Source organism: Apteryx mantelli, chromosome 22 (genome assembly GCF_036417845.1).
Source record: "Apteryx mantelli isolate bAptMan1 chromosome 22, bAptMan1.hap1, whole genome shotgun sequence".
Lineage (NCBI taxonomy): Eukaryota > Metazoa > Chordata > Aves > Apterygiformes > Apterygidae > Apteryx > Apteryx mantelli.
The window spans coordinates 7,409,412-7,437,123 of NC_089999.1; the positions used below are offsets into that span (position 1 = coordinate 7,409,412).

General features: G+C 47.6%; 1 protein-coding gene across 2 annotated transcripts; it reads left to right on the forward strand.

Moving 5' to 3' along the window:
• The first annotated feature begins 63 nt into the window (after positions 1–63).
• On the forward strand, positions 64–27,545 carry YWHAG (tyrosine 3-monooxygenase/tryptophan 5-monooxygenase activation protein gamma). 2 transcript variants are annotated; one of them, XM_067309979.1, is made up of 2 exons: positions 64–231; positions 24,133–27,545. In XM_067309979.1, exons 1-2 carry the CDS (start codon positions 145–147, stop codon positions 24,787–24,789), a joined length of 744 nt encoding a protein of 247 aa, XP_067166080.1. In that variant the 5' UTR covers positions 64–144; the 3' UTR covers positions 24,790–27,545. The 2 variants fall into 2 exon arrangements, with proteins under 2 accessions (XP_067166080.1, XP_067166079.1); XM_067309978.1 differs by lacking the exon at positions 64–231 and adding an exon at positions 13,658–13,897.
• Positions 27,546–27,712: the final 167 nt, after the last annotated feature.

The window sequence follows — 27,712 nt, forward strand, 5'->3', positions numbered from 1 at the left end:
GCAGGGGGGTTGTGGTGGCCCGCGGCGCGCGCACAGCAGCCGGGTGCAGCCGCCGCCGCCGCCGCCGCAGCAGCGCCAGGAGCCGCCGCCGCCGCCGCCCAACCGCCGCCCGCAGCCTCCGCGCCCTCCCCCGGCCCCGCGAAGATGGTGGACCGCGAGCAGCTGGTGCAGAAGGCCCGGCTGGCCGAGCAAGCCGAGCGATACGACGACATGGCGGCCGCCATGAAGAACGTGAGTCCCCCGCCGCCGCCGCCGCCGCCGGGCTCCGCCGCCCGGCCCGGGAGCTGGGGGAGGGCGGGGGGTGCGCGGCGCCCTCTCGCCCGCCCGCCTCCCCCCCCGGCTCTTCCCGTGCCCGCCGCGGGGATCCCGCGGTGTGAGGCAGCGGGGCCCCCGCCCGGGGCTGGGCTGGGCTGGGCTGGGGGCGCCGCGCCGCGGGCAGGGCGGGTGCGGGTGCGGGGCGCCCGGCTCCGGGCCTCGCCGCGCTGCCGCCGCCCCGGCCCCGGGCACCCCCCGCCCTGCCCGGCATCCTCTGCCGAGCGCCGTCCCGGGGCCTCCCCCCGCCCTCGAACCCCCGCCCTGCCCGGCCTCTGTCCTGCCCCATCCCTCGTCCTCTCCTCTGCCCCACGGCCCCCCCTGCATCCTCTGCTGTGCCCCATCCCTTGTCCTCTCCTCTGCCCCACGGCCCCCCCCGCATCCTCTGCTGTCCCCAGCCGTGACCCTCTCCTTTGCCCCATGGCCCCCATATATCCTCTGCCCTGCCCCATCCCTCGTCCTCTCCTCTGCCCCACAGCCCCCCCCCCCAACATCTTCTGCTGTCCCCAGCTGTGACCCTCTTCTTTGCCCCATGGCCCGCCTGCGTCCTCTGCCATGCCCCAGCCCTGATCCTTTTTGCCCCACGGCCCCCCTGCACCCTCTGCTGTGCCCCATCCCTCGTCTTTTCATTCGTCCCATGGCCCCCTTATATCCTCTGCCCTGCCCCATCCCTTGTCCTCTCCTCTGCCCCATGGCCCCCCCCTGCATCCTCTGCTGTCCCCAGCCCTGATCCTCTTCTTTGCCCCATGGCCCCCCTGCACCCTCTGCTGTGCCCCATCCCTCGTCTTTTCATTCGTCCCATGGCCCCCATATATCCTCTGCCGTGCCCTAGCCCGTGTCCTCTCCTCCACCCCATGGCCCCCCTGGATCCTCTGCCCTGCCCCAGCCCACGGCCTCTCCTCCACCCTAGGGCCCCTGACCTGCCTGTCTTTTCCTATGCCCCATCCCTTGTCCTCTCCTTTGCCCCACAGCCCCCCTTCATCCTTTGTGCTACCTCATCCCTGATCCTCTCCCTCACCCAATGGCCCCCATGCACCCTTTGCTGTGCCCCATCCCTTTTCCTCTGCTTTGTCCCATGCTCCCACGCACCCTTTGCTGTGCCCTATATACCTTGTTCTCTCCTTTGCCCTGTGGTCCCCCTGCATCCTTTGCTGCATCCCTGTCTCTTGTCCTCTCCCCTGCTCTAGGGCCCCCCCTGCCCTGCCCCCTTCATCCTCTGCCATGCCACCATCCTCTCCCCTGCCCGAAGGCCCCCCACGCTGCACTGTGCATCCTCTGCCATGCCCTGTCCCTTGTCCTCTCCCCTGCCCTAAGGCCCCCTGCGGGCATCCTCCGCCATGCTCCTGTCCCTTGTCCTTGCCCCTGCTCAGAGGGCAGAGGAGCCGCCCTTGGGGTGTGGGGCTCCCTGCTGCGCCCTCTCCAGGGTCACACCAAACCTGCCTAGGGCTTCCAGCCCCTTGGGGTGAGCCTGCAGGAAACCCTGTGGAGGGATTTGCGTGCCCGCCTCTCCCCGCAGCCACTGCCGAAATGCCACCCCGTCGCTCCCGTGCATCCCTTCCCATGCGCTGTCTGCGGCGGGTCTGCAAGGCTTGTGTGCTTGTGACCCCAAAGATCGGAGCCTTTAGCTGCCAAAGCTCTTATTTTTACTGCACTTGTTCCGAGATTTATGAATTGAGTCATGTTGTATTCATTTCACGCTCTTAAAATAAAGACTCTGCATATAGCAGGCTGATCTGATTTGTGACACTGAACGCTCCTCTTCAATACTGACATTTTGACAATATAAGAAGTAAAAAAAACATATCTCTGATCTGATCTTGCAAACAAAGCAATCGTGGGAGGCAGGATCAAGTCATTCCAGAAGATTCTGCATTTGTCATATTGCAGAGAGGCTAGACTGGGTGGAGGGAGGGAGGGGGTGCTTTAAAGGGGAAAACTGTTCTTTATGTTTGTCTTCTTAGTCAGGTCTGAACCTTTAAGAGGAGCTGGGGTGTCCTCCCTTGCTGATGAAAAGTGAATGCTGATCTAGGAATGTCGCAGTCTGTCTTGGATGCAGCTCTGTTTGCCTATATTGCACCATTTTGTCAATAACCTTGCATTTATCAAACAGACAAAACTGTCACAGCCTGAGAATGGGGAGGGAGGAGATGTCTTATCAAGGAATGAAATATGGATAATCAGAACAAGATAATATCATATTAAAACAACCGGGCTATTCCTCTGCTGCACTATGGATTTTGTACTATTTTCTGATAACAGAACAGCATCTATTCATTTTAAAGTAAAGCCTGCAATGTGTGCAGTTGCCACATCTTATTTCATATGGAGAATATAGCCATTATTACAAAGCCGACAGTGATATGCCTCAGGACTTAACACATAGTCTTGTGGCAATATTTCTGTTGTGTGAATTTCACTAGCCTACTTATGGTGGATCTGCATTTAAACCAAAGTTGTTGTGAGAGATTATTTATATCTATAGATAGACATATAGAGATATTTTTTTCCTTTTAGTCCTTACTGCTCCTGGTGAAACAGTAAGCCAGGCTAATGCTGCTTATCAGTTTTCGTGTAGTTCAGCCCTAAGAAAATGATTCACAGTGGGAGTGCTAATGCCTCTTGCTACAGCAAACAAAAGGCAGAGCTTTGTTCTTAATTTCTGCAGAATGCTGCTTAAACTCTGGCCCGGTCCCCCGGTAATGGGCATGTCACACTTAGTTATTCCTGATACTGTCCTCCGTGCTGCCCATCCCCCGATTCCAGTTGTGCAGCAGGCTTGTGACCTCGCACTCATTTCCGTAGCAACGCTAGTGATGTCATATGCACTGATACAAGCTGCAATGCACCCAGGTGGTAGCAGAGAGCATGCAGACTGCATCTAGCTAAGGTGATGCAGAAGTGTTCCTGTGGCTTGTCTGACTGGATCCCTTTTTCTAGAAAGTACAGACATCATGGTTTCACCTCCCGTCAGCTGAGGTTAGCTATTTGCCTGCTCCATTCTCTTTTCTGGACACAATGTTGAGAAATGCTGAACTCTTTCCCCTTCTCTTCCCCCCCCCCCCCCCCCCAACCAAGTCTAGAGTGGTAGTGCACAAAAGAGCCTAATTCATCTGCAGTTGGGTCCCTTACATTTTAATGGTAACCTAATGAGTTGTGACACAGCATTCAGTCGCATCATTCAGCAAGCCTCACCTCTGTATACTTAGGAGCCTTTTGCTAAATGTCTGTTTGTAATGGCTTAAAATGCAAACAGTGTACTATGGCTTTTCTAATTTAATGTCTGCTGATTCACTGAATGCTTCTCGTTACAGTGATGCATGGAATCAAAGTAGTTTCTTCTAAGTGATAATATGGGTAATAAGTACTAGTTTCTTCCTTGCTGCATTAGCCACTAGTGTCCTTAATTGGTACATGCAAACAGGGTAATTGCTGCCGCAGAAACGGGCTTATTACTTCCGTCATTGAATTTGACAGGGTTACTGAGATGTCTCAGTAAAACACAGCATATGGTCCCCTGTGTTTGCTAGAGAGAACAAAAGGTGAAACTGTGCCTGAGAAGGATGATGGGGCTGGTTTCTCTGCAGGTGGGACTGGGCCTGTCTTTCTGGCCCTGCTAGTGTGCGTCTGTATGACCTTGGTCATGTCCGTTGGGTGTCTTGTCACCTCGGTCCTGTCTGCATGGGGATAAAACCAGCTCTATAAAGTGCTCGAGTCACTCGGAGAACAGGAACCATGATGTGGCCTGGAAACCCTCCTGCTGGTGTCTCGAGTGGTCGCTGTGCCTGCTAGCCGTTCGCTGCGCAGACAGGCAGGCATCGGGCTTGCCATTGCAGCCTGCCTGATGCCCAAGCCGTGCCAGGGCTTTTCTTCCTAGCTCGCCACCTGCAGTGGTTCTGTGCTGCCCTTAATGCCTCTGGCTGAAGTGAGCTGCCTTTTTGGCTTCAGCCCCACTGAAGTTTTCTGTCTGACCCAGCTGCTCATGCCAGGGCTCTAGATCGATATCCATTAGCTGTGGAGCAATGATGGAGGCTTTTTGGAGGTGGAGTTGTGCCAAGCTCCTGGGCTGTGTGCTGCCTGGGGAGCTGTTTCCTCCCTTGAGTGTAGCATTATGCATTGCTGGCCTGGCTCAGGTGCTGCTCTGCCTCTCCTGCAGAAGGCGGGTGCTGCTTGCTCCTGAAAGGCTCTGGCTTGGGCCTGTTTGCACCCCATAGTAATGGCCTGCAAAAATCAGGATCTCTGAAGGTGCCTCTTGTGGTTTTTGTATCCCTATTAAAGCATTTTCCGGGCGCTGTCCAGCAGGCTTCCCTCAGGCTCTGAAGCAGGGAGCAGTCATCTTACTTGCTCTGGTATTGGAATGACACTTGCAGGGAATAAGTTGCCTAGGAAGGATTATTAAACTGCACCCACCTACTCTGTAGGAATGGGACCATATGGCAGACTACTTGGGCCCACGTAAAGGTCCCTTTTGTGAGGAACACCTGGCTACTTGACTATAGGAAACCAGCCTCGGAATACGGGGTGGTGTCAGTCCCGTGTGCGAGGATTAACAGCTGCAGTGGTGGGAGTGGAGGGGCAAATGTTAGAGATGCCAAAAATCAGACTGCTGTTGCCCAAGCTTTAGATGCAACATATTTTTGATGCAGTGAATGGCCGTTTTGTGTGTAGGAGGAAACCAAGTGTGAAGAACTGCAGGCTTTCCATGACGTGAGTTGTGCAGGCTTCCGCCACATCTGCTCACCAACCTGCTCAGACTGGCAAGGTATCATCCTTCAAGTACTGTGTCCACTGTAATGCAGATAGCAGACTTGTCCCTGGAAAGGGTAGAAGCAATGCAAATACAAATCCCCCAGATGTCTGAAGAGTAACAGGGAAAGAGAGTAGAGTTGATCAGCTGCTTTCCACTTCTCAGTGTAGAATAGAGACAAAAAGGTGAGAGGGAAAGGCTTCCCTTGGAGGAGTGCTGTGCAGTCCATCTGTGATGGTAGAAAAGCCAAGGCTGTAGAACAAGGATTGTAAGCTGTTGTAGTAGCACTTCCCAGGGAAGCTAGGGAAGGCCTTGGAGGAACAATTTCCGGTACCAAGGTGGAGAAGATTTGTTGGCATCTAATGTGTGTGTTGCTGTTCTTGCTGCTGCCCCTTGTGCAAGTGCTTTGAATGCCCTTCAGCCTTGTGGTGTCTCCTGGAGCATTGCAGCACAGCACTGTGCAGCTACCAGTTATGCCACCATACCCACCCATACGTGCAGATGAGCAGTCCTCTCCAGCCCTTCTGCAGCAGAGGCGTGTTCAGGCCTGAGTGAGGGTGGGGTGTACCAATGCCTATTTGGCTCAGGGTCCAAGGTGACCTCCTAGTAGGTGAGGGCTACTGTGTGGCCCCCACCAGCCTCATCAGATGGCAGCTAGAAAGCTTGCTTGGGGCTCTGGGCCTAGAAAAGCTTCCCAGGCCGGTGCTAGTCTTCCCTCTGTGCTCAGGTGTGTCTGATGGCCAAAGCTGCAGTGGCTTTCTGCGACTTGGGCCCTGAGCTTTGGGCAGTGGCAGAAACCGTTACAGTGCAGGCAGAAAAATGGGCCCAGAGACTTTCCGGAGGCGCTCTCGGGCCTGCTTGAATGCTGTTAGCAACCTGAGCCAAGGCATAGCTCACCTTGAATTGTCGAACATGCCTTTCTAGCTGTTTCTGGGGAATTCCCAGGTTGTGCTGCAGAACCGAGGTCTAGTACGTTGTGCTGGGAGGAAGGCGTGTCCTAGTTATAACCTTGCTGTTCCTGACTTCAGATGCTTGCAGCACCAGGAGACAAGGGCATTCAAAGCCCTGTGCGGGTGGAAGGGTAACCGATGAAGGGGCAGGGCACCCCATTCTGGGCTCTGAGCTGAACACAGGGTTATAGGGAAACAGCTTCACTGTAACCTTGCAAGTGAAGAGCTGATGTGTAGGCCTTGGCTTAAGCTGCACAAAGTATCTGAAGAACTGTGAGTAGTGCCACTGACCATCTGAGTTGCTTCTTGCATCACACAGTTGCTGTTTTGTTGTGTGTGTGTGGTGAGAACGTGGGTCTGTCTCAGCTGAGTGAGAGCATGATTCATGAGCAGTGAACAGGGCTTCCTTTGCAGAGGTCCGTGGGGTCAGGACAGGATGGCTGTTGTCACAAACTGGTGCTCAGCTGCACTTCTGACCTTGTAACGGTTCACAGCATGGACTGTCTTGGTGTTGCCTCCGCTAAAAATCAACTTCAGGACATTTTAGCTGTAGGCTGAATTGCACATCTGCACTTAAGCTGTGGACAGGTACCAAGATGTCCTGTACATAAATACAGTGGGGCGTTACATGCATTTGCTGTATTAACTGGCTAGTCTTCAGCAGCTCAAGCTTTTAGACTTTTCCCTTTAAGCTCTTAATAAGCCTTTATGTACAGGCTTTAGGAAAAGCCACTGACTTGTAAGACTGTGATGGGTTTCCCTCAGTTGGCCAAGTGTAACACCTAGGTATGGATTTGACTAGAAATAGCTCTTAAACTAAATGAAAATGAGCTTGAGTTTGTAGTGGAGAATATAGCTCTTGAATCCTCCTCTAAGACTGGGGTGCATGGAAACAATAAAGCTCTTGGGTAATGCTCTTCAAGAGTCCTTAGACATTTTGTTCTTAGACATTTTGCATTTAGCCAATAGAAGTTTTAGATGGTGGCTGGCCCTGAAAGTGGGGAAAAGTGAGAGTGGTAGGACTTTTTTGTTGTTTTTTTGTTGGCTTTTTTTAGTCTTTTTTTGGGGGGGGTTGGGTGTGGGGGGTTGTTTTGGGGGGGTTTTTTTGCTTGAGGGGCTTGGGTTTGCTTGAGCTGGTTGTGCTTATGGTTAAAGATGGCTGGCTCATGGGAGACTCATCTTATTGTAACACCATGCAGTAAATAATGTGCATGGACAGCCCTGTCTTCCCAAGCCTTGTTCACCAGCTCATCTCAAAGTCAGTCTGGAGCAGATTCTTAGGGCACACTGATGTGAACTCAGGCTTACTAAAAATTACAGGAACAACAATTTAAGGGCAACCACAGGAACAGAACTTCAACGCCAAAAATGTTTTCTGAATCAAAAACTCTTATTATGGACCACTGGAACGTATACGCTGCATTCTTGGCTTGTCTCCTCTGAACTGGACAATGTTATTTGGCATCATGTTACCAGTTCTCATTAACCTACTGGATGATGCTTGCAAGAGAAGTAAGGGCTATACAGATAATAGCGTATCCTATTGCCTACTCTGCTTCCTCTGGTAAGGCGATGCCTAGGACTACTCATGGATGTTCTTTGAGATTTGGATTGTGATCAGGAGAGCTGGGGAAATTGCTTCTTTCTTGCTCTCTATTGCTGGTAGCAGGAAACCTTTCCTTAATTTGAGGATCCCTCATCTTTTTTTTTCCTTTTTTCTCTGCACCATCTCTTCATCACTGTCTGTTACTGGCTTACCTCACTTAAAGCTGTTTTCACTGCCATGTCTGGGTTGGTCTAGCTGCTGTCAGGCACAGTGTTAGAATTGGTCAGGAGCATGGTCAGCATAACTTTCTGGGTAGGAATGAGGAGACTCAGCCTCACAGAGCTTTGAACTGGGGAGATAGAGTAAGTGTCCTGATGGTTTCCTGCAGCCTGTAGAGAATGTCTGGCTTGACCAGTGTTCTGTTTTCAGGCTGGTGGGTGACACCAAGCCTCTTAACCACAGACACAAGGATTTTCACAGCCTAATATTTTGCTGGACCACTCCATACCAGGGTGTCACATGCTTCAAAGAAGTACCCTTAACTCTGAGACAAAGAAAGATGTCAGTGTTCACAGGCTGGTGTCTAAGCTGAGGACTCTAGCTGTACTAGCGAGCTGCTCTGCTCAAAGAGGCTGAGGATATCTCTGAAAAGCTGTGCTGGGGTGGTTCATGCCTTTCAGGGTGTGGGTTTAAGCAGTGCTGGTGAAAGGACTCTGCCAGTATGAAATGCACATGGTGGGAGCTTTGTCAGCGTGTCTGTTTTGATCAAGGAGCTTCTGATATGGTTGTACCAGTTAGCAATGACTTAGCCTTGGAAATAACCCCATGCACCAGTACAGGCTGGGGGCTGACCTGCTGGAAAGCAGCTCTGCAGAGAAGGACCTGGGAGTCCGGGTGGACAACAAGTTGACCATGAGCCGGCAATGTGCCCTGGTGGCCAAGAAGGCCAATGGTATCCTGGGGTGGGTTAGGAAGAGCATTACTAGCAGGTCGAGGGAGGTGATCCTCCCCCTCTCCTCAGCCCTGGTGAGGCCACGTCTGGAGTACTGCGTCCAGTTCTGGGCTCCCCAATACAAGAGAGACATGGAGCTACTGGAGCAAGTCCAGCGAAGGGCTACTAAGATAATTAAGGGACTGGAGCATCTCTCTTATGAGGAAAGGCTGAGAGAGCTGGGACTCTTCAGCCTGGAGAAGAGAAGACTGAGGGGGGATCTTATCAATGTGTACAAATATCTTAAGGGAGGGTGTCAAGAGGATGGGGCCAGACTCTCTTCAGTGGTGCCCAGCGATAGGACAAGAGGCAGTGGGCCCAAACTAAAACACAGGAAGCTCCATCTGAACATAAGGAAAAACTTCTTTACTGTGAGGGTGACTGAGCACTGGAACAGGTTGTGGAGTCTCCATCCTTGGAGATGTTCAAAAGCCATCTGAACATGGTCCTGGGCAAAGTGCTCAAGGTGACCCTGCTTGAGCAGGGGGCTTGGACTAGACGATCTCCAGAGGTGCCTTCCAGCCTCAACCATTCTGTGATTCTGTGAAATACAGCCTTCTGTCTTAAATCTCTGAAGAACTGGTGCTCCCTCAGATCTGGTAAATGCTCTGAGAGAATGTGGGTGAGCACATGCCAGCTAGCCTGTCTGGGTTCGTAGGATGAAGCAGTAAGTATTCAGATCTTCACATCAAGAAACATCCCAAAAGGTGAGGTGTGCTTGTCACCTTTACCTTTTGGGTGATACACACTTGCAATTTCAGTTTAGGTTTAGGAATGGATCCCCTACTTGCTGTGACTCTTGAGGATAAAGGAAGAAAGAGGTCTTGGGACTCAGTTTGTAGAGTAGGGGCTGTGTTGACTACTGTGGCTGAGAGAAGATTGTGGTAGCCTTGACTTCATATCTAGAGAAACCTCCATGAACAGTGACAGGTCTGACTCTAGCCCACATAGCAAGGTATAAAACACAAACTCTACAACTATACCCTTCGGCCTTCCATTTCAAGCAACTTCATGCTAAGTTAACCATATGCAAATGAATGCATAGAAAGTTGTAGAAAAGGGTACACATTTAGAGGAAGAAGAAACTTTCATTTTTCCGATTGCCAGTGCTTGAGTTACTAGATACTTTGGGGGAGGTGTCTTTGAGCTTCTCTGATGTGTCCTTGGAAGTTGAGCACTGCTTGACTTGTTGGTGCTGCTTCTCTGCCTTGGCAGAGGTGTGTAGTATGGTGGGAGCTCAGTACCAGTCTGGCGAGGAAGAGCAGAAAGAAGTGTCAGGCTAATTCAGACCAGAGCTAGCTACCTGGTGTGTGTTAATCGGACACCAGATTGTTCAGTGGCAGGTACAGAGGAAGTATTGTTTGAAAAATGCCTACAGCTGGACTGGAGGGAGCCTTTCTGTAGTAGGATTAGTATCTGGGACACTTGGGACCCTGCAGATCTGAAGGTACTTTCTGCTTTTCTGCCCACTTCCACCTCCTGACCTGTGACTGATAGTGAAATATTAACACTTAGTGGAATAACTGCAGCACAAAGCATGGTAAAACAGGTAACCCCCCCCCCCCTTCTTCTTCTGAAGCTAGTACTATTCTGAATATTTTTATGCTAACTGGTCTGGAGCCAGCTTAGACCCTCTTCGCCTTGCTATCTAGACCTTCTTTATTCACTTCTGGAAATTTGCAACTCTTAACCAACTTCTGTTGTTTATTGGAAAGATAAGTAATGTAACTTGTCCTTGGCTGAAATCTCCCTCCCTCCTGTTAGGTTCATGTGACTGTAGACAAATTAAAACCTTATGTCTGGAAAGCAAAAATTCCATTAAAACAGTAGCAAATATTTATTTGATCAGTTCCTGCAAGTGGTGGTCATTTTGCTGCAAAGTGATAGCTTGGAAACTCATTTAGTACCTGCTAAAAGGAAATGGAAGTAGCTGTGAATTTGTTGCCATACTGGTGAAGATATGGTGTTCTTGTCTTCCAACCTTTGAAGCCTTCATCTTGGCTTCAAGATGTTGTTCAGATAAATAGTCTCAGGCCAGTTTCCTGCTGGCAGTAGTCAGATAAAATGTTAAAATGTTCTGCCATTATTGTTTGCCAGGCTTTGTTTGTCCTCCTGCCTCCAAAAACCTTTCCATCTTTTTGGATGTGGGAGCTCTTATTCCCTTGTGGAGACAAAATGGCTTGCTTATAATCCAAAACCAGCTCCCAGTTTGTACTGCACTGTTTGAAAACACCATGCATTTACAAATTGGTGGTAAAGGACCATTCAAGTTGTGTAAGTGAGATTGCAAGAATTCTTGGCTCTGGTCTCCTGTGTAGACTTCTGGCTGTGCACCGACATTACTGAAGTCCAGGACAGTCCTCTCCTGGTACCTGTTCTTGCCTCCTCCTCCTGCTACCTCTCCCTACCTCCTTCAAAGTGGAGAGAGTTGAGCTCTTGAGTGACATGTGGGTAACTTCATAAATCTGCACTTGGCCTTGAACAAGTAGGAAAGGGGAAGGATATAAACCTGCAACCAGCTGGCTGCTGAGGTTACATAACTCAGTATTGTGTAGTCTTGGACAGTCAAAGCCAATGCAGCTGTATTCAACTTTCTCTTGTTCTTCCCCCACCCCCCCAGCTGCTTAATCTAATGAACAGAGTTCCTCCTCCCATCTTAACCAAGGAAAATGGTGACAAAAGGACTTTCACTCTAGTCTCTACATTGCTTTAAGCAAAAGGCCTGACTCCTGTCTCCAGAATCCGGATGTCAAGACTCTGGATTCCCACCCTACAGCGCTGTGCATTGCTGCTATTCCGTCACGGAGCCAGTGTCGTCACAGGATTGCTAGGGTGGGAGGCCTGCCTTGGGGAGGAGTTCAGGAGCAACTTGGCTTTGTCCAGCTTGTCTGAGTGCGCAGTGACAGCAAGTTTAAGCTGTTCCATCTCTCCAACCCTGTGTAATGTGTGCTGCTGCCTCTGGCAGGCTAAATCTTGGGAAGCTGTTCTCTTACTGGTTGGGATTGATGGAGTGCAGGACTTGATATCTACATAGGAATCTCACTGAGTTTGCAATACCATTCAGTGATATTTTCTGCCATTATTGAGGAGTGCTTGGTGGAGTCTGGAAACACTCACGTGGTATATTCTGGAAACAAAAGGGAAAAGAAATGTGAGGCAGCAACTCTAGGGATGCAGGAAATACTGACAAGATAGGCTCTTGAAAGTAATGCTTTCATGTACTTGGTGAAACAAAAGCCTCTGTCAACCCATTTTAGTACAAACTTTCCCTGAATCTCAGGTTTTTTTGGTGTGTCATTAAGCAGATAATGAAATGCTTGTTCTGCACACCCATGCTACTTAGACATGCAGTTATTGTATGCTGGCTCTGTCCTAGGTAAGCTGGAACCTGCTTCGCAAGTAGGCACAGGAGTGCTCTGGGGCTGAAAACATGGTGAGATCACGTAGCTGAAAATGTAGCAATGACAGTGTGGCTACAACAGAAAAATCTATTGAGCAGGTGATAAGAAGCAGCTGCAGAGTATAAAGGAAGACAAAAAGTCAGTAGGGAGAGGAGATGGTAGTTTGTTCTGTGTTAAACAGGCTTAGTCACATCTTGGGAATGACCCAGCACATGCCCAGTTAGGTATTAAACAAACCTGATACTGGTCCAAAAGCTGATCTAGTGACCAAAGGCAGAGTATCAGTTAATAGCGGTAGGAGAGTAACTAGAAAACACGTCACTGATGGCATGAGATTTCCTTAAGAGGATCCACAGATTAGGAATTAGAATACTTAATGTTTTCCTTGTATAAAGGAGATGTTGGTTAGAACTGAGTCAGTTTATGGATGTTTGAGACTCTTGCACTTGAACGTACCAAGTCTGCAAGAACTCAAAGTACAAAACACTCCTTAATTGTTTGCAGCTTCTCTCTGACCTTAGTCAATGGGTTGACTTGCTTGCTTGGTACATATCTTTGCTTATGTATCAGACAAAGCTACTTGTCATGTCCCTATGCTTCTGATTTGACTTTAAGGTGTCTTCAGCAAGGCTCTAGAAAAATATCAGTGAGTCTCAGCTTCAGAGTTAACTCAGTTGCTGATGGACATGTTGCTGTTTGGACAGTTGTGGTTCTCTGCAGCAGAAAGTTTATTAATAGTAGTTGGAAAAGCAGTTGCTGTGCTGTATGCTAACAGATACCCATGAAAACTGCTGTAAGAGATCTGTGCTTGTGAAAGACTAATGCTTAGTATTCAGCAGTGAATGAGAACTTGGGGAAGACTAACAGCCTTTGATTTACACCAAGCTAAGGAAGTTATTGGAGCTTTGCCTTTTCATGCTGTTGGGCTTTGTTACATGTGATGAATTTTTCATTATGTTGAAGTTGGGAGTTTGGCTGCTTGCATTTGGTGGTGTCAAGATATCAGTGCCTGAATGGCTCCATTACTGGGGATGAACTGAGATCAAATCTGCAGTAGTAGTGTAGTCCCTTGGACTAAAACAAAATGAGGGCTGGGAAGAGATGGCTGGAACCGGGCAAGGGTAGTTAAATCTGCACTTGGATCTAGAACAATAAACTGACTCTTCTCATAGCCATAACAATGTAAAACTGTCTGCAGTGTTCCAGAATGTTGCTAGTGTAAAAACTTAAATTTCTGTTCTACAAGTTTGTTTAAGAAACTAAAGAAAACTGTCTTCACTAGAGGTGGGTAAGGTCAAGCCTGAACTTCCTGAAGCAGTGGGAGGATAAAAAAGTACATCTGGAGGGATAATCACCTTGGTTGCTGATGTGAAAATTAAACCTATTGTGGAGCTGGCATGCTGGAGTCCACCTGGCTGCTTGGGCATTCTGGAAAGCCTTTTAATCTAGTATAACACATTTCAGATGCTGAAAGGAACTGCCAGTTCTGCAGACCAAGAGACCCAGAGCAGAAAATCTTGGTTTTTACACTTCCAGAGCCTTGCCTTGATGTGCAGTGAGCAAACTTTCCCAAAGCGTTTGAGGTAATGGAGCGTAACAGTTAAAAGCTTAATCAGTAGCTGCAGGGAGTTGTTTGCGTGGTGGCAACTTCTCCCATTTCATTCTGCTGTAGCAGTCACTTGCCGACTGCAGCAGTACGATGGCTTTTCCTAGCAGGAACAGGTGATGCGAGAAGACAAGAACTGCCCCTTTTGCACTGTTCTGGCAGGCCTGGGAGCAGGCTCAAGTGGAGCGTCTGGATGCGTGCAGCCTGACAGTGCTGGGGCAGGCGTTGCCAGCCCAGGGGAGCAGGGCAAGAGGTGCAGAGACCGTAACTTCCAGCAGCCAGAAGTTGCTCTCAACCTTACCTGGGGCATCCTGCCTGGGGCACATCTGCTCTCCTCTCTCTACTTGGTAGGTGTGAATAGCATTCATGGGTAGAGAATCACACTGTCTTTTCTTTTTTTTTTTTTTTTTTTTTTTTGAGCCCCTGATTAAGGACAAACTTCTCACATTGGCCTGGTTGCTTGAAACTCCAGGAAGGATTTAATGACCTGGTAGTAGGATACTTACTTGCTTAGCAGTGGGGTTGGAGATGAGTTGGGAAACACTATCTGTGCCAGATTAGTACTCTTGGAAGCTGTGAGGTAAATCTTTAAGCAGCTAATACTCCCAGCAGCACTAAATGCCCTTCCCCATGAAACTTGGTTCATTTATTTGGGTTGTCCTTGCTTACGTGACTGGAGTAGCAGAAGTCCGTCTTACTTGTTTTTTATTGTTTTACCTCAAATTGGAAAAACAGTGAGTCTTCCCCTGTGCTGATCAAGTCTTAGGACTCTATAAATGGCCAGTGGTAGTCCTGTGCATGGCTTCATCCACTTACAGGCTTTTAAACTGAAGAAATTTCTGAAGAATAATGCTTGAATGGAAAATAAATGAAGTCTCTAAACCTGTGTTGAAATGCTGTGGAGGAAAGAGCAGCAGTCATCGTCGAAGAGCTTTTAAACTGACACCTTGAAGTTTCTTCCTGCAGCTCAGAAAAGCCTCTAGAAGCCACTTAATTGGGATTCTCATTTGAAAAGGATCTATTCTGAGCTCTAAAAACTTTGATCATGCTCCAGGACCATATCTGAGTGCCCATGGCAGAAGAATGCTGTGGTATACTCCACACGCTTTGCAGAAAGCTTGTAGCAAAGGCTCATTAGCAGGGAACAGACTGAATAACCTTAAGGTGGAAGAGTTCCCCAAGCTGCTGAGTGATGGAGTAGGGTGGTGATCTTGGTCTGCTATTAAAGTGCTTGCAGAAATGCAAAAGGAGGCAGATGTTGCTTGCTGGCCTGCTGTATCTTGGGGAAAGAATAACTTGGCGTTCCTTCTGTTCCTCTGTAGTTAGCAGGCAAAGGTGCTGGTATCCCATCTGCTGGAGACAGTGCGATGAGCCCTGAGTGACAGACCTCTTAAATGCTGCTTTCTCCATCTGGTGGCAGGAAGGCACCAGACCGGCAGAGATTGCTTATTTTTCCCAAGAGTTTTTTTTATGGGTGCAAGGCAGCTAGTGGCAGCAAGACAGTGAAACAATTTGTCCTACGAACCAGTTTTCATCTTGTTTAATAGGCTGTCTTTTTGGTAAGGCTAACAAGAATCAGGATATTAATAAGGAATCCAGACCATGAGAAGAACTCCAGCTTAAATTTCTTAATGACTCAAAAACCAGATACTAGCTATAGAAGCAACTCACTGCTACAGACTGTGGAATGCTAGTTCAGAAATAGTTTACAGCTTTACACAGATGCACTTGAAATGTGTACACATGACCATGCTAGGAAGCTTGGGTTACTCCTTTCAGCTATTGTGATGTCTGGGTTGCCCTCTTTCAAGTCAATAGCCATGTCAGATTGCAAGGTCTAATAACATATCTGGAAACTACCTCTGAAAGGCAGATGGATGCTCCCTTATGCTTGCCTTATCTCAAAAGCTACAGAAGAAGCTGGTGGGCAGATCTGTGAGGTCCAGGTCTTCTGTTACTTGAACGGTTAGACCAAATGCTGAGACTGCGGCTCTGCAGATAAGGAATGGTACATGCAGAAAAGGAACAGCTCAGAGCTCTGCTTTTGTCACTAGCTTTCTCTCCTCAGGTCCCTTATGACCTTCCGCATGCAGAACATGACAGAGACTTGAGGCAGGAATGACTCTGTGTAGTGGAAACTGCTCTTTCTCTAATTTCAATCCATCAGAGCAAGACTGAAACTGAAGTAAATCTCCAGGCTCCAAAAACTGATCAAACTTGTATATAGTATGATGAAGTTCATATTGGCTTAAGTAGTTAATAAGCTACAGAGGCCAATGAAACAAATGAGCTCTTGGTTTTAATGTCTTTTTTAATTTGAAGACTTTGTCTCAGGTGGTTCAAAGTTGCCTTAAATAATAAAGGCTGTGGGATGTGATGAAAGCTTGCTGTCAGCTGTAGGAGCATGCAGAAATTCTAATCAGTGTCTGGAGTGTCGAAGTAGCCTCTAAGATCCAGTTATGCTACAAGTAATACAGTCTTACTTTCCAGACACTAGTCCTTGATTTGCTCTGAGCAATTTGAAACTTAATGGCAGAACCATCTATTACTACATGTGCCTTCAGCTTTTTCCAGCTACTGACTATTGTCTTGTGATGAAAGCAGGCTCTATGAACTTAAAAAAGAATTAGAATAATATTATTCATACTGAAACAGTCAAAGGAGACAGCAGTGGGGAACTAACTTCTGACCACAGCCTTCCTGTGCTTTTCTGGCTGCGTCTGAGACAAGAGAAGGGCCTGATCTGTAGTCTAAAATTCCCCTGGCTGCCCTCCGATAAAACATGAGTGCAGGGGATGGTGGAGGGAGGAGGTTGGCAAGGAGAGAAATAGTTATGGTACCACCTTCGTTTTGTAAATATAATACTAGGGAAAAGAGGAAAACAAAGGTGAAAAAGACCAGAGCCAATGAAGTCTGAGAGGGTTTTTCTAATTTAGATCTAGTTCGATACACCTACTTTGTGTCAAGGTAGGACAACCCTTTCGAAAGGCATCTTTCCTAATGCTGTGATAGTTTCATAAGACAGCTCATTCTTGAGCATAGAAGGAAAGGTCGTTCTTGACTGACTGACTGAATTTGTGTGGCGTTTAGTCGTGACTATAATCAAGCCACCAGGTAATGGTGGCAATTTAATATGCTCAAAGAAAGCCATTTCTTCAGAAACTACATGTAGAGTGAGATGGGAATGTTAAAATCAGGGTGTAATGTGGAAATCTAAAATTGGCTTCTCTCACCTGTCACTCCCAAGTGACAGCATTTGTATCTTGCCTTTCTGTATGGGGTGATGGCTGCTGAATGTGATCCGATGCTTGCAAAGGGATAACAGAGTTCTACCATGAGACCAAAAAAAAAAAAAAAAGTGCAGCTGAGAAATGGAGGATGAGGGGGAGATGGCATGGCTTCAGGTAATCCTGAACACTTATCAGCTGCTTGAACCTGGACGAGCTGCCTTGTGTGTTGGCTGGTTGCTCACATTACTGGTGGCTTCAGACTAAGGCAGACTTTCAGGACCTCTTAGCAGGACCTCTGCATTGTTCTAAAAGCACATGTGCCTTCTAAAAGAAATGAAACAGAAAAGGCCAGACCTCAGTGTGATTAGCAGATTGCATCTGAGGGAAAGCAAGGCAATTGCTAGGGTTTCTGTTGAAAGATAACATACTGATGTGAAACAGAAACCATAGATAGAACAGTGAAGACTCAAATGTTGAGGGAGAAATGGTTATTGCTTCTCCTGATGGATGAGCTCTGGCCATGTTCAAAACTTGTCCTAGGAAACGTTCCTACCCCTTTGCCTGAAACAGGCGAGCAGCAGAAGGCTGGACTTGCAAGTGGCAGGCTCTTCCAGACTAAGACTGAAAATGTTTGAGTGGCCTATGAAGCAAATGAACAGCTGATGGATGTATGCTGATCTCATTAATTGTATGTGATATCAGATCATAAATTAGCCTCATGCAGGATCACAACATCACAGCAATTGGTGACTGCTCTGTGAAAGGTATGGACGTGTTGTGGACAGTTGAAAGTTCTCATGGTTGTATTTCTCTTCAGGAAAGTTGGCTCTTTTTTAGACATTTAAATAGCATCTTCAGGAATTCAAGATCTCTTCTACTGGGTAATCAAAAAAGCAAAAATATTGAGGCTTATGAATTGGATTAAACTGTCAAATGTTGATTGTATTCCCAGGGGAACAATCTCTGGGTGTGTTTAGCTGCTCTGCTGTGTGCTTTCAGATAAGGCATCAAAGCTAGGCAACAGCCATAAATAGGTGAACGGGAGCACTTTGTTACAAAAGCTCAGAGAAAATCTCTGTGTATGGGGATAAATGGGTAGAACTAAATCTTGTAACAGGTCTCCATTGCAGCTACTCTGTAGCTGAAGAGTCAGCCTTCACTTAAAAATGATTACTTCAGGCTTGCACTGATGCAAGGTAGGAAGTGCAGGGTAAAGAGTCCTGGAATGAGCCTCATAAGAAAACAAGCCTGTCAGTGGCTAAGAGTGAACTTCCCCCATAGATCCCAAAGAAACCTGTTAATTAGGACGTTTCTGGAAAGAAGATGGAGGAGGACCAACCCTTGGGCTTTTGGAGAGCATGGACCTTGACGTTAGGTGCGGGCAGAAGTTTTGTCTGCTCCCTGACTTTTCAGTGTGAGGCTGAACCTTCCCCTGGCTGCAATGTGATATTTGAGCATGCTGGGAGCTTGCCAGGTTTTGGACATAGTGCTGAGTCAGAGCTCCCAGTTGTAATATAGAAATCGGGAGAACCTTCTCTGCAGTTTTACTGTCTCTGAAGTAAGAGGGTTTTTTACAAATCAGAGGGCTTTAAAGGCATACAAGTCTCTGGACTCTCAAGCAGTAGAAACGCTAAACCTCCAGCAGTTTTTGTCTAATGGGAACTGTTGGACTACTTCTGTTGCTTTAGGGCACTTGAGCCTTGGTGGTTCAGATGCTGCACCCTCAAAGGCTGTGAAAACTGGTGAGACTGGAACTTGGCAGCATCCTGGAACTTGCTAATGGACCGTGCCTCCATGCACAAGCCCATCAGCGTAAACTGAGCTGCTCCAAGCCCTGAGTAGAACTGCATTCCCTGATGAGGTGTCCTCCCCTTCCACACCTGCTCTTACACAGGGCTTCTGGTTGCTGAGCACAGGGCTACCTTCAGTGTGCAAAGAGGGTGGCTACTGACATGCATCTTGCATGTCGCAAGAGAGCATGGGTGAAGCTCTTGCAAGTGAGACCTGTGTCTGCAGACTTGCATGGAAATTAGAGGCACCACAGCAGATATCTACTGCTGTTTAAATAAAGAGCTAGTCTTGTGGCTGGTCTTGCAGGCTGGGCTTGTTTTGTGGGAGGAAGTAGAAAGGAAGGTGAAAGACCTTTTTTCCAGGATGGCTAAAAGATTTGCATTTATCAAGTTTCCAGCTGCAGGAGAGTGAACCATCTCTTTGCATCTGGCTTTTTATGCTATATGCAAGGCTTGACTCCATTTCCAATGCGCATATCTCCTGCCCCCCCTACCTTGTTGATCTGCAGGGGCACAAGGGTGAAATGAGGCTTGAAAATTACTGAGATCTGCAATGCGAGTTCTGTTTTTCAGAGTGAGGCCTGTCAGCCAGGGAAGTTGAACTCCGAAATGACTGAGCTTCCCGGAGAGTGGGTAGACTTTCAGTCAGAAGCTAATGGCTTTGTGTTCCTGCCAAGCCCTTTGAATGTCAGATTGCAATTTCTTCAATATTCCAAGTCTCTAACCGCATGTAATGGCGCTGTAGCACAAGACGCTTGGTGAGGCACTGATATTTACTCTTCTACCTTTCCTAAGCCCTTCCTGGTTGAGAACCTACCTTTACTCAGTGAGACTTGTTTCCTTCAACTGTGTGAAGGTGTTGCAGCAAATGGGTTATTGTGCGATGCAAAAAAATGAGGAACAAAATGAACATGACAGTCCTGTGCTAAGACCTGGCTGTGAGTCTTAAATGGAAGGTTAATTCTGGCGGAGTGGCATACTGCTCGGGGCTGACTTGCGTCAGCGGCTCCGGCTCTGCACATTGCCGTTCTGTTACGGACCTGAAAGCCTGTCTGCCCAAAGTGATGCCCGTACCTTGGCCTTCCAGTGGGGCTTGTCACAACAGAGCACTGACATTTTTCCTCTTTTAAATGGGCAGCCCTGATTGATGTTGCTATGACTGTGGGGGTGTAGCAGGCTTTTATTTTGAGACTTGGTTTGGGAATGGCATCAGATGGCCTGTTGCTTGTAGGGTTGGTCTGTCCTGTGAGGGTGTTGTCCCTCTTGGGGAAGGTTAGGCACTACCTCCAGGATCTGGGTTAAGAAGGTGAGAGTTCTGACAATATTAATGCTGATGCTGGAAACAATAGCAAAAATTCTCTGAAAGGGCTTGGAATGTGACCTCTGCAGTCTGATCCAGGCTTGATGCAGGATATTGCCTTACCAATGTCGCATCAGAGGCATTCAGTTCATGCAGTGATTATAAATTAAGTATATTGGAGCCTGCTGTTTAGCCTCTGACATGATTGAAACTCTTCTTGTCTTGGTATCGTGCTGCATGGGTAAAAAAACAGCATTTGGTTGACCAGCAGGATTACAATGAAGGCGCAGACCCTCATTCACCTGACAAATTGCTGCAGCGGCTTCTGGGGTGGTCTTCTGCTGGAGACGTTGACCCATACAGTGCTACTGGCAAAAGCAGCATGGCTGTGTGGTGGAACCCCACGTCGGAGTGCTAAGTGTTTCGTGGCAGCTCAGGCTAAGATGCCAGACTTGCCTCATCTGACTGCCACCAGCACGCCTTCCCTTCCAGTGACCGGACGCAGTGCAGTGGGGCAGCTGAGCAGGGAGTAACAGCTGTAGCGTGGGGATGTGTCAGGCAAGCTCTGAGCAGACCGAGAGGCTGTGGCAACGGCAGTTCTCAAAGGCAGGTTAATCTTGGGATACTTGTTTTTCCCCTTACAGCGATTCCCTAATTAGGGCAGCTAAACATACTCTTACCATCTAGTGTCCTGCTCATCTTATGTTTTCTCTTAGCTTCCTGCTGGGAATGCAGGTGCTGGATGGCTTTTCTTTCTTTCTTGGTTTAACTGTAAATTGAAATAGGTGTGGGGTTGTAGGCTCTTCCCTCCCCACTCCTAGTGTTGAGGGACACTGTCCCTGTCTCCAGCCGTGATACACCTTTGCATTTCTTTTCCATGAATCATTGCAGTGCTCTGTTTTACCTGCAACCTGGGTACTGCTAGAAAGGAGTTACAGGATTAACTAGGTATCCTTTGTGCTTTGATAAGTTCCCAGTGAGCTCCCTGGAGGAATTTTTGCTTCTCCACAGGTGTATGTTCCATCTGTCAGCGAGTTTGTTGAAAGGATTTTGACAGGCAACTTTCTTCCATAATCCTTAATAGCTTCCAATTTAAAATGTTTATGGCAAGCTAATCCTACTAAACTCCCTGTAGTTTTAATAAATTTGTCCTCCTGCAAGACTCTTCTGGTGAGAGGAAGTAATTCTACTTCTAAGGTATGCTTTCTGCCGTGATAAATATCTGCAAACTTGATTCTGGGATAGCTTTAAAGTGTACCTGCCTGATCTGTGATAGCGAAAGAGCATCTTGCTAAAAGCAAGACCTCATTTGGTTATGAACCTTCATAATTAGTGTCAAGACAGAAAACTGTTGGAATTGGTGACTCTCTTGCTGCTGTTGTAGAGTAACTGTCAATGTGGCTTCTGCTAGACACTCTTGAATTTGAGCCAGGAGATAAGGGAATATTTCAGGTTGGAAAGGATTTCTAGAGGTCTCTAGTCCACCCCCTCTACTCAAAGCAGGGCTACCCAGATCAGGTTGCTCAGGGTCTTGTGCAGCCAAGTTTTGAATATCTCCAAAGATGGACAACCCATAACCTCTAGGGCAGGGGACACCTTACTGTGCTCCAATATATTTCAAGGATGGCTTCAAGTCACAGTATCTTTAATCTGTTTGTGCAGATGTCATTCAACTGAAGAGAAGAAAGAATGGAATCATCTCAAAGTTAAGTCCTATAAAAACGGACAACTAAAGTCCTCCAAACTTACGGTACAAGGCAGTCTGAAAGCAGAATATAAACGGCTTGCTACAGTACTGTGCTGAGAGCCATAAACAATTTGCAGGTTGGATAGAAATTTCTGCCCAGTGTTGAGGGAAGGGAAGGAGGTTTGCATCCCTGAAATTAAAGGCAAGGAGGCCTGTCCTAGGGATTTCTCTGGTGCTCAAGGTGGCTGTGAACTACTGCAGAACCTTCAGCTCTTGCCACCTATTATTTCGGGTTAAATTGGAGAGTAGCTTAGCATGTCACTGTCTGGCTGTGTGCAAGGCTAAGCTGCTGCCACATGCCCCTCTGCAGGAAGTAGCATATCACACAAAGCCAAGGGCTGGGTGGCTAAACAGCCACTACTAGCCTGGGGAGGGGTGGGACATGGATTAGTCTCTTGGCATCGAGAGCTGTCAGATGGCCTGGGTGTTGCACGCCCTACTTACCTTGGAGCATGAAAGCTGGGACTGTCTTGGCACTCTGTACCCTGCACCTTGTCCTGTATCACTGGTGACTGCTGCTAGTCACAGAAGACTCTGCCCTTTTTAACATAACACCCCTTTCTCTGGTCCCTCAGCTGTCTTTTACCCTTGATGCAGAAGACAATTGTGCCCAGCTTGCATACTGAGATCCTCTTCTGTATGGAAGGAGTCTGTTTTGCTGGTTACCCTGCCAGGGCTTAGTGCCCCATGAGAGCAGTGCAAGTCTGTCTCGTGTGCTGAGGCAGGAGGGCACCCTGCAGTCTGCTGCAATAGTGCAAAGGGTCGGTGGAAGCTTTTTTTACTGCTTCTATCTTGAGAAAGAGAAGTAGAGGGGGTCCAGGTCAGAGCACTGGGGTACTCTGCAAGCTTCTTGAAACTAATGTTTAACTATATCTTGATTTTGGGACAACACGTTAGCCAGGCTGTAGCAATAAGGGCTGAGCAGCTGCAAGGGAGAAGTGTCAGCATGAATAGATGTTACCGGAATAAACAGTCCAATATGACACAAGCTAGTATGGATCATTCCAGACCACTTAAATGAGATTCTGGGCTGAACCATCTTAAACCTTCCAGCATGAGCCCTTGGCTTCCTGGACACCATCGTGAATGTGGTGTCAAGGCCCAAAGCAAACCCTGTCCTTGCAAATGCTTGTGAAAATGACTCAGTATTTGCAGAAGCCTTTCTGGTCCGAACCATTATCTAATCCTCATGGAAAGTGACTGCACGATGGAGGACTACCGGATCCTGCCAAATCTGCTCTGTTAACCTGTCTCAGACGTGAAATGGTGAAAGAGATGGTGAAAAGCACCAGCCTGGAGAACGTGTGTGCATGGGCAGTGTGGATATGCTCTTCCGGGAGGGGAACGACAGCTCCCCTGTGGGCTATTAATGATACCCAGGCTCAAAGTAACATTTGTTGAGGAATGGTTGGAGCCCTCTTTAGTCAGTTGGTGCAGATATAATTAACAGAATTGAGCGACTGTATGGAGCAAGCTGGCTGCTGCAGTGTCTTGCGCAGTTGTACCACCCCAGGAGGCTGTGGAAAGAGCTGCTCCAAAGGTGTGGAGATGCACGTGCAGTGCGCAGCATGGAGACAACGGGACGCGAGCCCTTCGCCGAGCTGCCTGCTGCCTGTAAGGCAGGGTAGCTGGTGTAGCAGCTGGCTGGCTGCCTTGCCGTTGTCAGAGGTACTGCCCAGGGTGGCTGCAGCCAGCGATGGATTTGTGGGAACTGGAATGAAACCACAATATCAAGCATGATGCTTCCCAGTAATTGAAGCAGCCAAGACAGCATTTGGCAGCCTGCTTGTGAAATGGCTCTATGTTCTGTCGTCTCCTTAATCATTCTGTTGCTGTGTGCTATAATGACTAAATTGCCATGTTGCGTGAGGCAGGTAGAAGTGATACTGTGCATTAACACTCTTATCTTCAATGAAGAAAATCCTGTGTGGGAAGAACGTACTCTTACCACGTGAGCTTTTAAATTCCTTATCTCCACAGATGCCTTAAGGCAGCTATAATTTTAATATCTAACGTATTCTTTAGGCATCTCAAAAGCATGTACTGTGCTCGTGGGAAACAGAAAAGATGAACACCCTGTAGCTGAATTTTCCGTATTGTTAATCCATGCAGCTAGCTTGTAACTCTAGAACATCTACACCCTCTTGCTTTGACTCTGTCCCTCCCTTCTGCTTCTTGAAGTCTGATGCTATTTCTGCAGGTGAAATGCATCTTATTCCTAAAGGATTTTTCTGGTCTGGAAAATGCTCATCTTTTAAGAGTTGGAGAACATCTTGAATAAAACTGAACCTACCCCTTTTGCAGGGGGACTGGACCGCAGCATGGTTTCCCAGCCGGCTTCCTCTAGCATGAGATTGAATGTCTGATGAGAAATTGGGATTTCACGAGCCAGCTGTGTTCTTCTGCACCTCTCTAGAGACATGTGGGAGCACCTGAATGCTAAGTAATGACAGGAACGGCAAGTGACTACAGCTTAACCCAAGTCTTTCTCTTCTTTCTTCCTCTCTCACTACAGGTGACAGAATTGAACGAGCCTCTGTCCAATGAAGAGAGGAATCTGTTGTCCGTAGCCTATAAAAATGTAGTGGGGGCGCGGCGCTCTTCTTGGCGAGTAATTAGCAGCATTGAGCAGAAGACATCTGCTGATGGTAACGAGAAGAAGATAGAAATGGTACGGGCCTACCGTGAGAAAATAGAGAAGGAGTTGGAAGCTGTATGCCAGGATGTGCTGAGCCTGCTAGACAACTACCTGATCAAGAACTGCAGTGAGACGCAGTACGAGAGCAAAGTCTTTTACCTGAAGATGAAAGGGGACTATTACCGCTACCTGGCTGAAGTGGCCACTGGTGAGAAGAGGGCGACCGTGGTGGAGTCTTCGGAGAAAGCCTATAGCGAAGCTCATGAGATCAGCAAGGAGCACATGCAGCCGACCCATCCCATCAGGCTCGGCCTGGCACTTAACTACTCCGTTTTCTACTACGAGATCCAGAACGCTCCGGAGCAGGCCTGCCACCTGGCCAAGACGGCGTTCGACGATGCGATTGCCGAGCTGGACACCCTCAACGAGGACTCCTACAAGGACTCAACGCTGATCATGCAGCTCCTTCGCGACAACCTAACGCTCTGGACAAGCGATCAGCAAGACGACGACGGCGGAGAAGGCAACAATTAGACCCCCAGATGGACTGGCAGCCGCACGCTGATGCTAACTACTGCAGTCTTTATTTTTTTCCCACGAGTGGGGGGGGTCAGGGGTGGGGGAGGGAAAGGGAGGGGACACCTTCCCAGGGAGGCCCCCCACAACCTGTCTTTGATTGCCTCTTTGACATTTTTGCCAAAACACCACTAGTGGAAGTCAGGCTGGCTGTGCTGGTATGGAATAGCAGCCTCACTGGCATATGGACTGTTCTGTAGATTATTAATACAAGTGGAGCTGTCTTTAATTTAACTTTATTGCTAGAAATAAAAGGGTTTTAAGATGAAATAACTTGAATGGAATGGCCCTCGTTTTTAAGAAAAGCAACACAAAAAGGAAGTTCTGTGGTTCCAGTAAGGCTTACGTGCGTTTGTTTCTTCAGTTCAAGTGCCGTGTGTGTGTTACCACGTAGCAGGGTGTCTCTCTGGAGCGCTCTGCCTGTCAGGGCATGGCTTAAAATCCCCAAATTGAAAAGGAATATTTAAAAAAAAAAATAATAAAAGAATTTGGGGCTTGTAAAGCCCCAGGATTTAGGCCACTTAACCTTTTTGTTAAGTTATTTATTAGGGTAGCTTACAGTATTAACACTAAAATGCAGTTTACAGTATTTCTACATTACAGCCATATGACATCAAGCCTTTGACTGTCTGTTTTCTTTTGCTAGTTCTTTTGGCTTGCCTTCCTAATCAGTCCTCGCCTGTGGACTGGCTTAGCTATTCTGTGTCGCCCAAGGCAAGAAGACTGCCCGCCCGAGGAACATCAAAGCTGCTCTAGTTTTTTGGTCAACAGCTTAACAGGTGCTTGGCTAGCGGCTGTTTAAACTATTTTAGTCCACAGCAAAAGGTTTAAGAACTTAATTAGAAAAGGGGGAAGTGTTTAAACTAAAATGCCACTAAATAAAGAGAATTCAGGTCTGTATGTCATGTACTGTGTTTGGTATTTCAAAGACCATCCTGATTTAAGGTGCCACAGCTGCTTCCTCAGGGATTGCACTGCCATTTCACTCTGCCTGACTTTCTCCCACTGTACCATGAGGTTTGTCAGCAGATCTCTGGCATCCAGGCTCCCTTGTTTGTCATCAGGGAAGCTGGGTGTGTTTTCTTTCTCCTGAGGAAGCTTGTGGTGTAATGAGTGAACTTCAGGAGCTTAGAAACTAATTTGGTAGAGAAATCCACAAGGGAAGAGCTACAATCATAGACATTTCTATCAAACATCGGGAGCCCAGGAACTTAGTTCTCTTCTTAACAAAATCTTTTCCAAGTCTGTCCTATTTGGCTGGGGGTGGGAGACGGGGCACTTGAATTGCTTAGCAGGTAATATTTACCCCATTTTGAGTAAATTTTTTTACATAACTGTTGGAAGTTCACTGCTGTTCTCTTTGGCTTGCGGAGTGCTGTACCACGTAGCTTTTTAACTAAAGCTACGCAGTAGGGAAAATTGCACTCGTGCATTTTTAAAACAGGCTTTCATTGTCCCTTTTGAGAGTCAGTCTGTAAACAGAGCGTCGTGGTGTTGCACACGCAGTACAGTCAGTTCTGTTGTTCGGTTGCACGGGGAGTCTGGCGCTGCTGGACTTGCCTCCAGCTCTGGCCCCTCAGTAGCAGTCAAATGAAGTTATTTACCCCCCCTCCCTTTTTGAGGGAGCAAGCAGAGATGGGTGTGTAGCTGATGTCCGTAATGAGCTTTGCCCCGGTGATACTAGCAAAGCTTACGAGTTGGATCCCTCACCGCGGAGCGGCGCGGAGCGGGCGGTACCGCGTGTACTGTGTGCAACACCCTGTCGCTCGCCGGAGTGACTCCAGCCGGCCGCCGCCTCTGCAGGCTCGCCAGGCTTAGGCAGCTGACGGAAACCTACAGTAAACGCCATGGACTGGAAGATTTATTTAGGCTTCTTAACTTTATTTGATTTACCTTCATGTCGAGTGAGCAGTGTTGTCCCAGCTGTATAATTTGGAAGTGATTTACTGGAATTACAAAACCTATTTTTATTTTCAGCTTTTGCTCTGGCTGCTTTAGAGAAATTATGCAGGAAAGATCGCACAAGAGGGCTAAAAATGGAGTGGGGTGGGGGACTTGATTTTTAAGCAGCTTGAATGGTTTCTTTCATTTTTTAAGAAATGCACTTGCCTATGATACTGTCTCTCCAGTGAAATGATTACTGCTCCATTACTCTATTGATACAATATTGTGCATGCTAGTGTCGTATTTCTATACAGTAGCTTGAAATTTATTAACTTATACTGTAGATGTTATGTATTCCTATGACAAAATAGTCTTCAAAAATTTTTTAAAGTTTTTTAATTTATTTTTCTTTTGGGGGTAAAGTTTGCTCTACCAAATAGTGATCGTAACAAACTGATCTGTTATGGATGTTGCTATAGTGACATGCAATTATATATGATTTTGTTTTTAAAAAGGAAAAAAGCAAAAGAAAACACCAGTGTTAGCTTAATCTTAATGTCTGGTGTTCGTCATGGTGAAATTATAACTATTACAGTGTAGGAGAACAATGACTGTGTTCTTTGAATGAGCCTTTGTTTGTGCTTTTTGTCATGTTATGCAGTGAACTATTTTTAAGGTCTAATCAGTGATTATTTTTCCAACTCCGTGTTTCTGTAAGGAATTATTTCACACACGGACCATTCTTAGCAGTTTTCCTCAGTGATGGAATATCATGAATGTGAGTCATTATGTAGCCGTCGTACATTGAGCAAATAAACTTACAGATCTGATGTCAGCGCTGCTTAATTGTATTGCATGTGTCGAGTTTATCCGTGGCGCTGCTGGGAGGAGGGCAGGCCGGGGGGCCGCCGGCAGCTGGAAGGAGGCTTGGAAAAGGCCTGGGCGCTTGCAAGGCCGGGGCGCAGCTGGCGCCGTGTCGCGGAGCGCAGGTGCGGGT

Bases quoted from the DNA above. Each gene is read 5' to 3' on its own strand.
- YWHAG (XM_067309978.1), top strand. From the start codon at position 13,670: ATGCGAGAAGACAAGAACTGCCCCTTTTGCACTGTTCTGGCAGGCCTG. The intron at 13,898-24,132 runs GTAGGTGTGAAT...CTCTCACTACAG, and splicing joins TGCTCTCCTCTCTCTACTTG to GTGACAGAATTGAACGAGCC.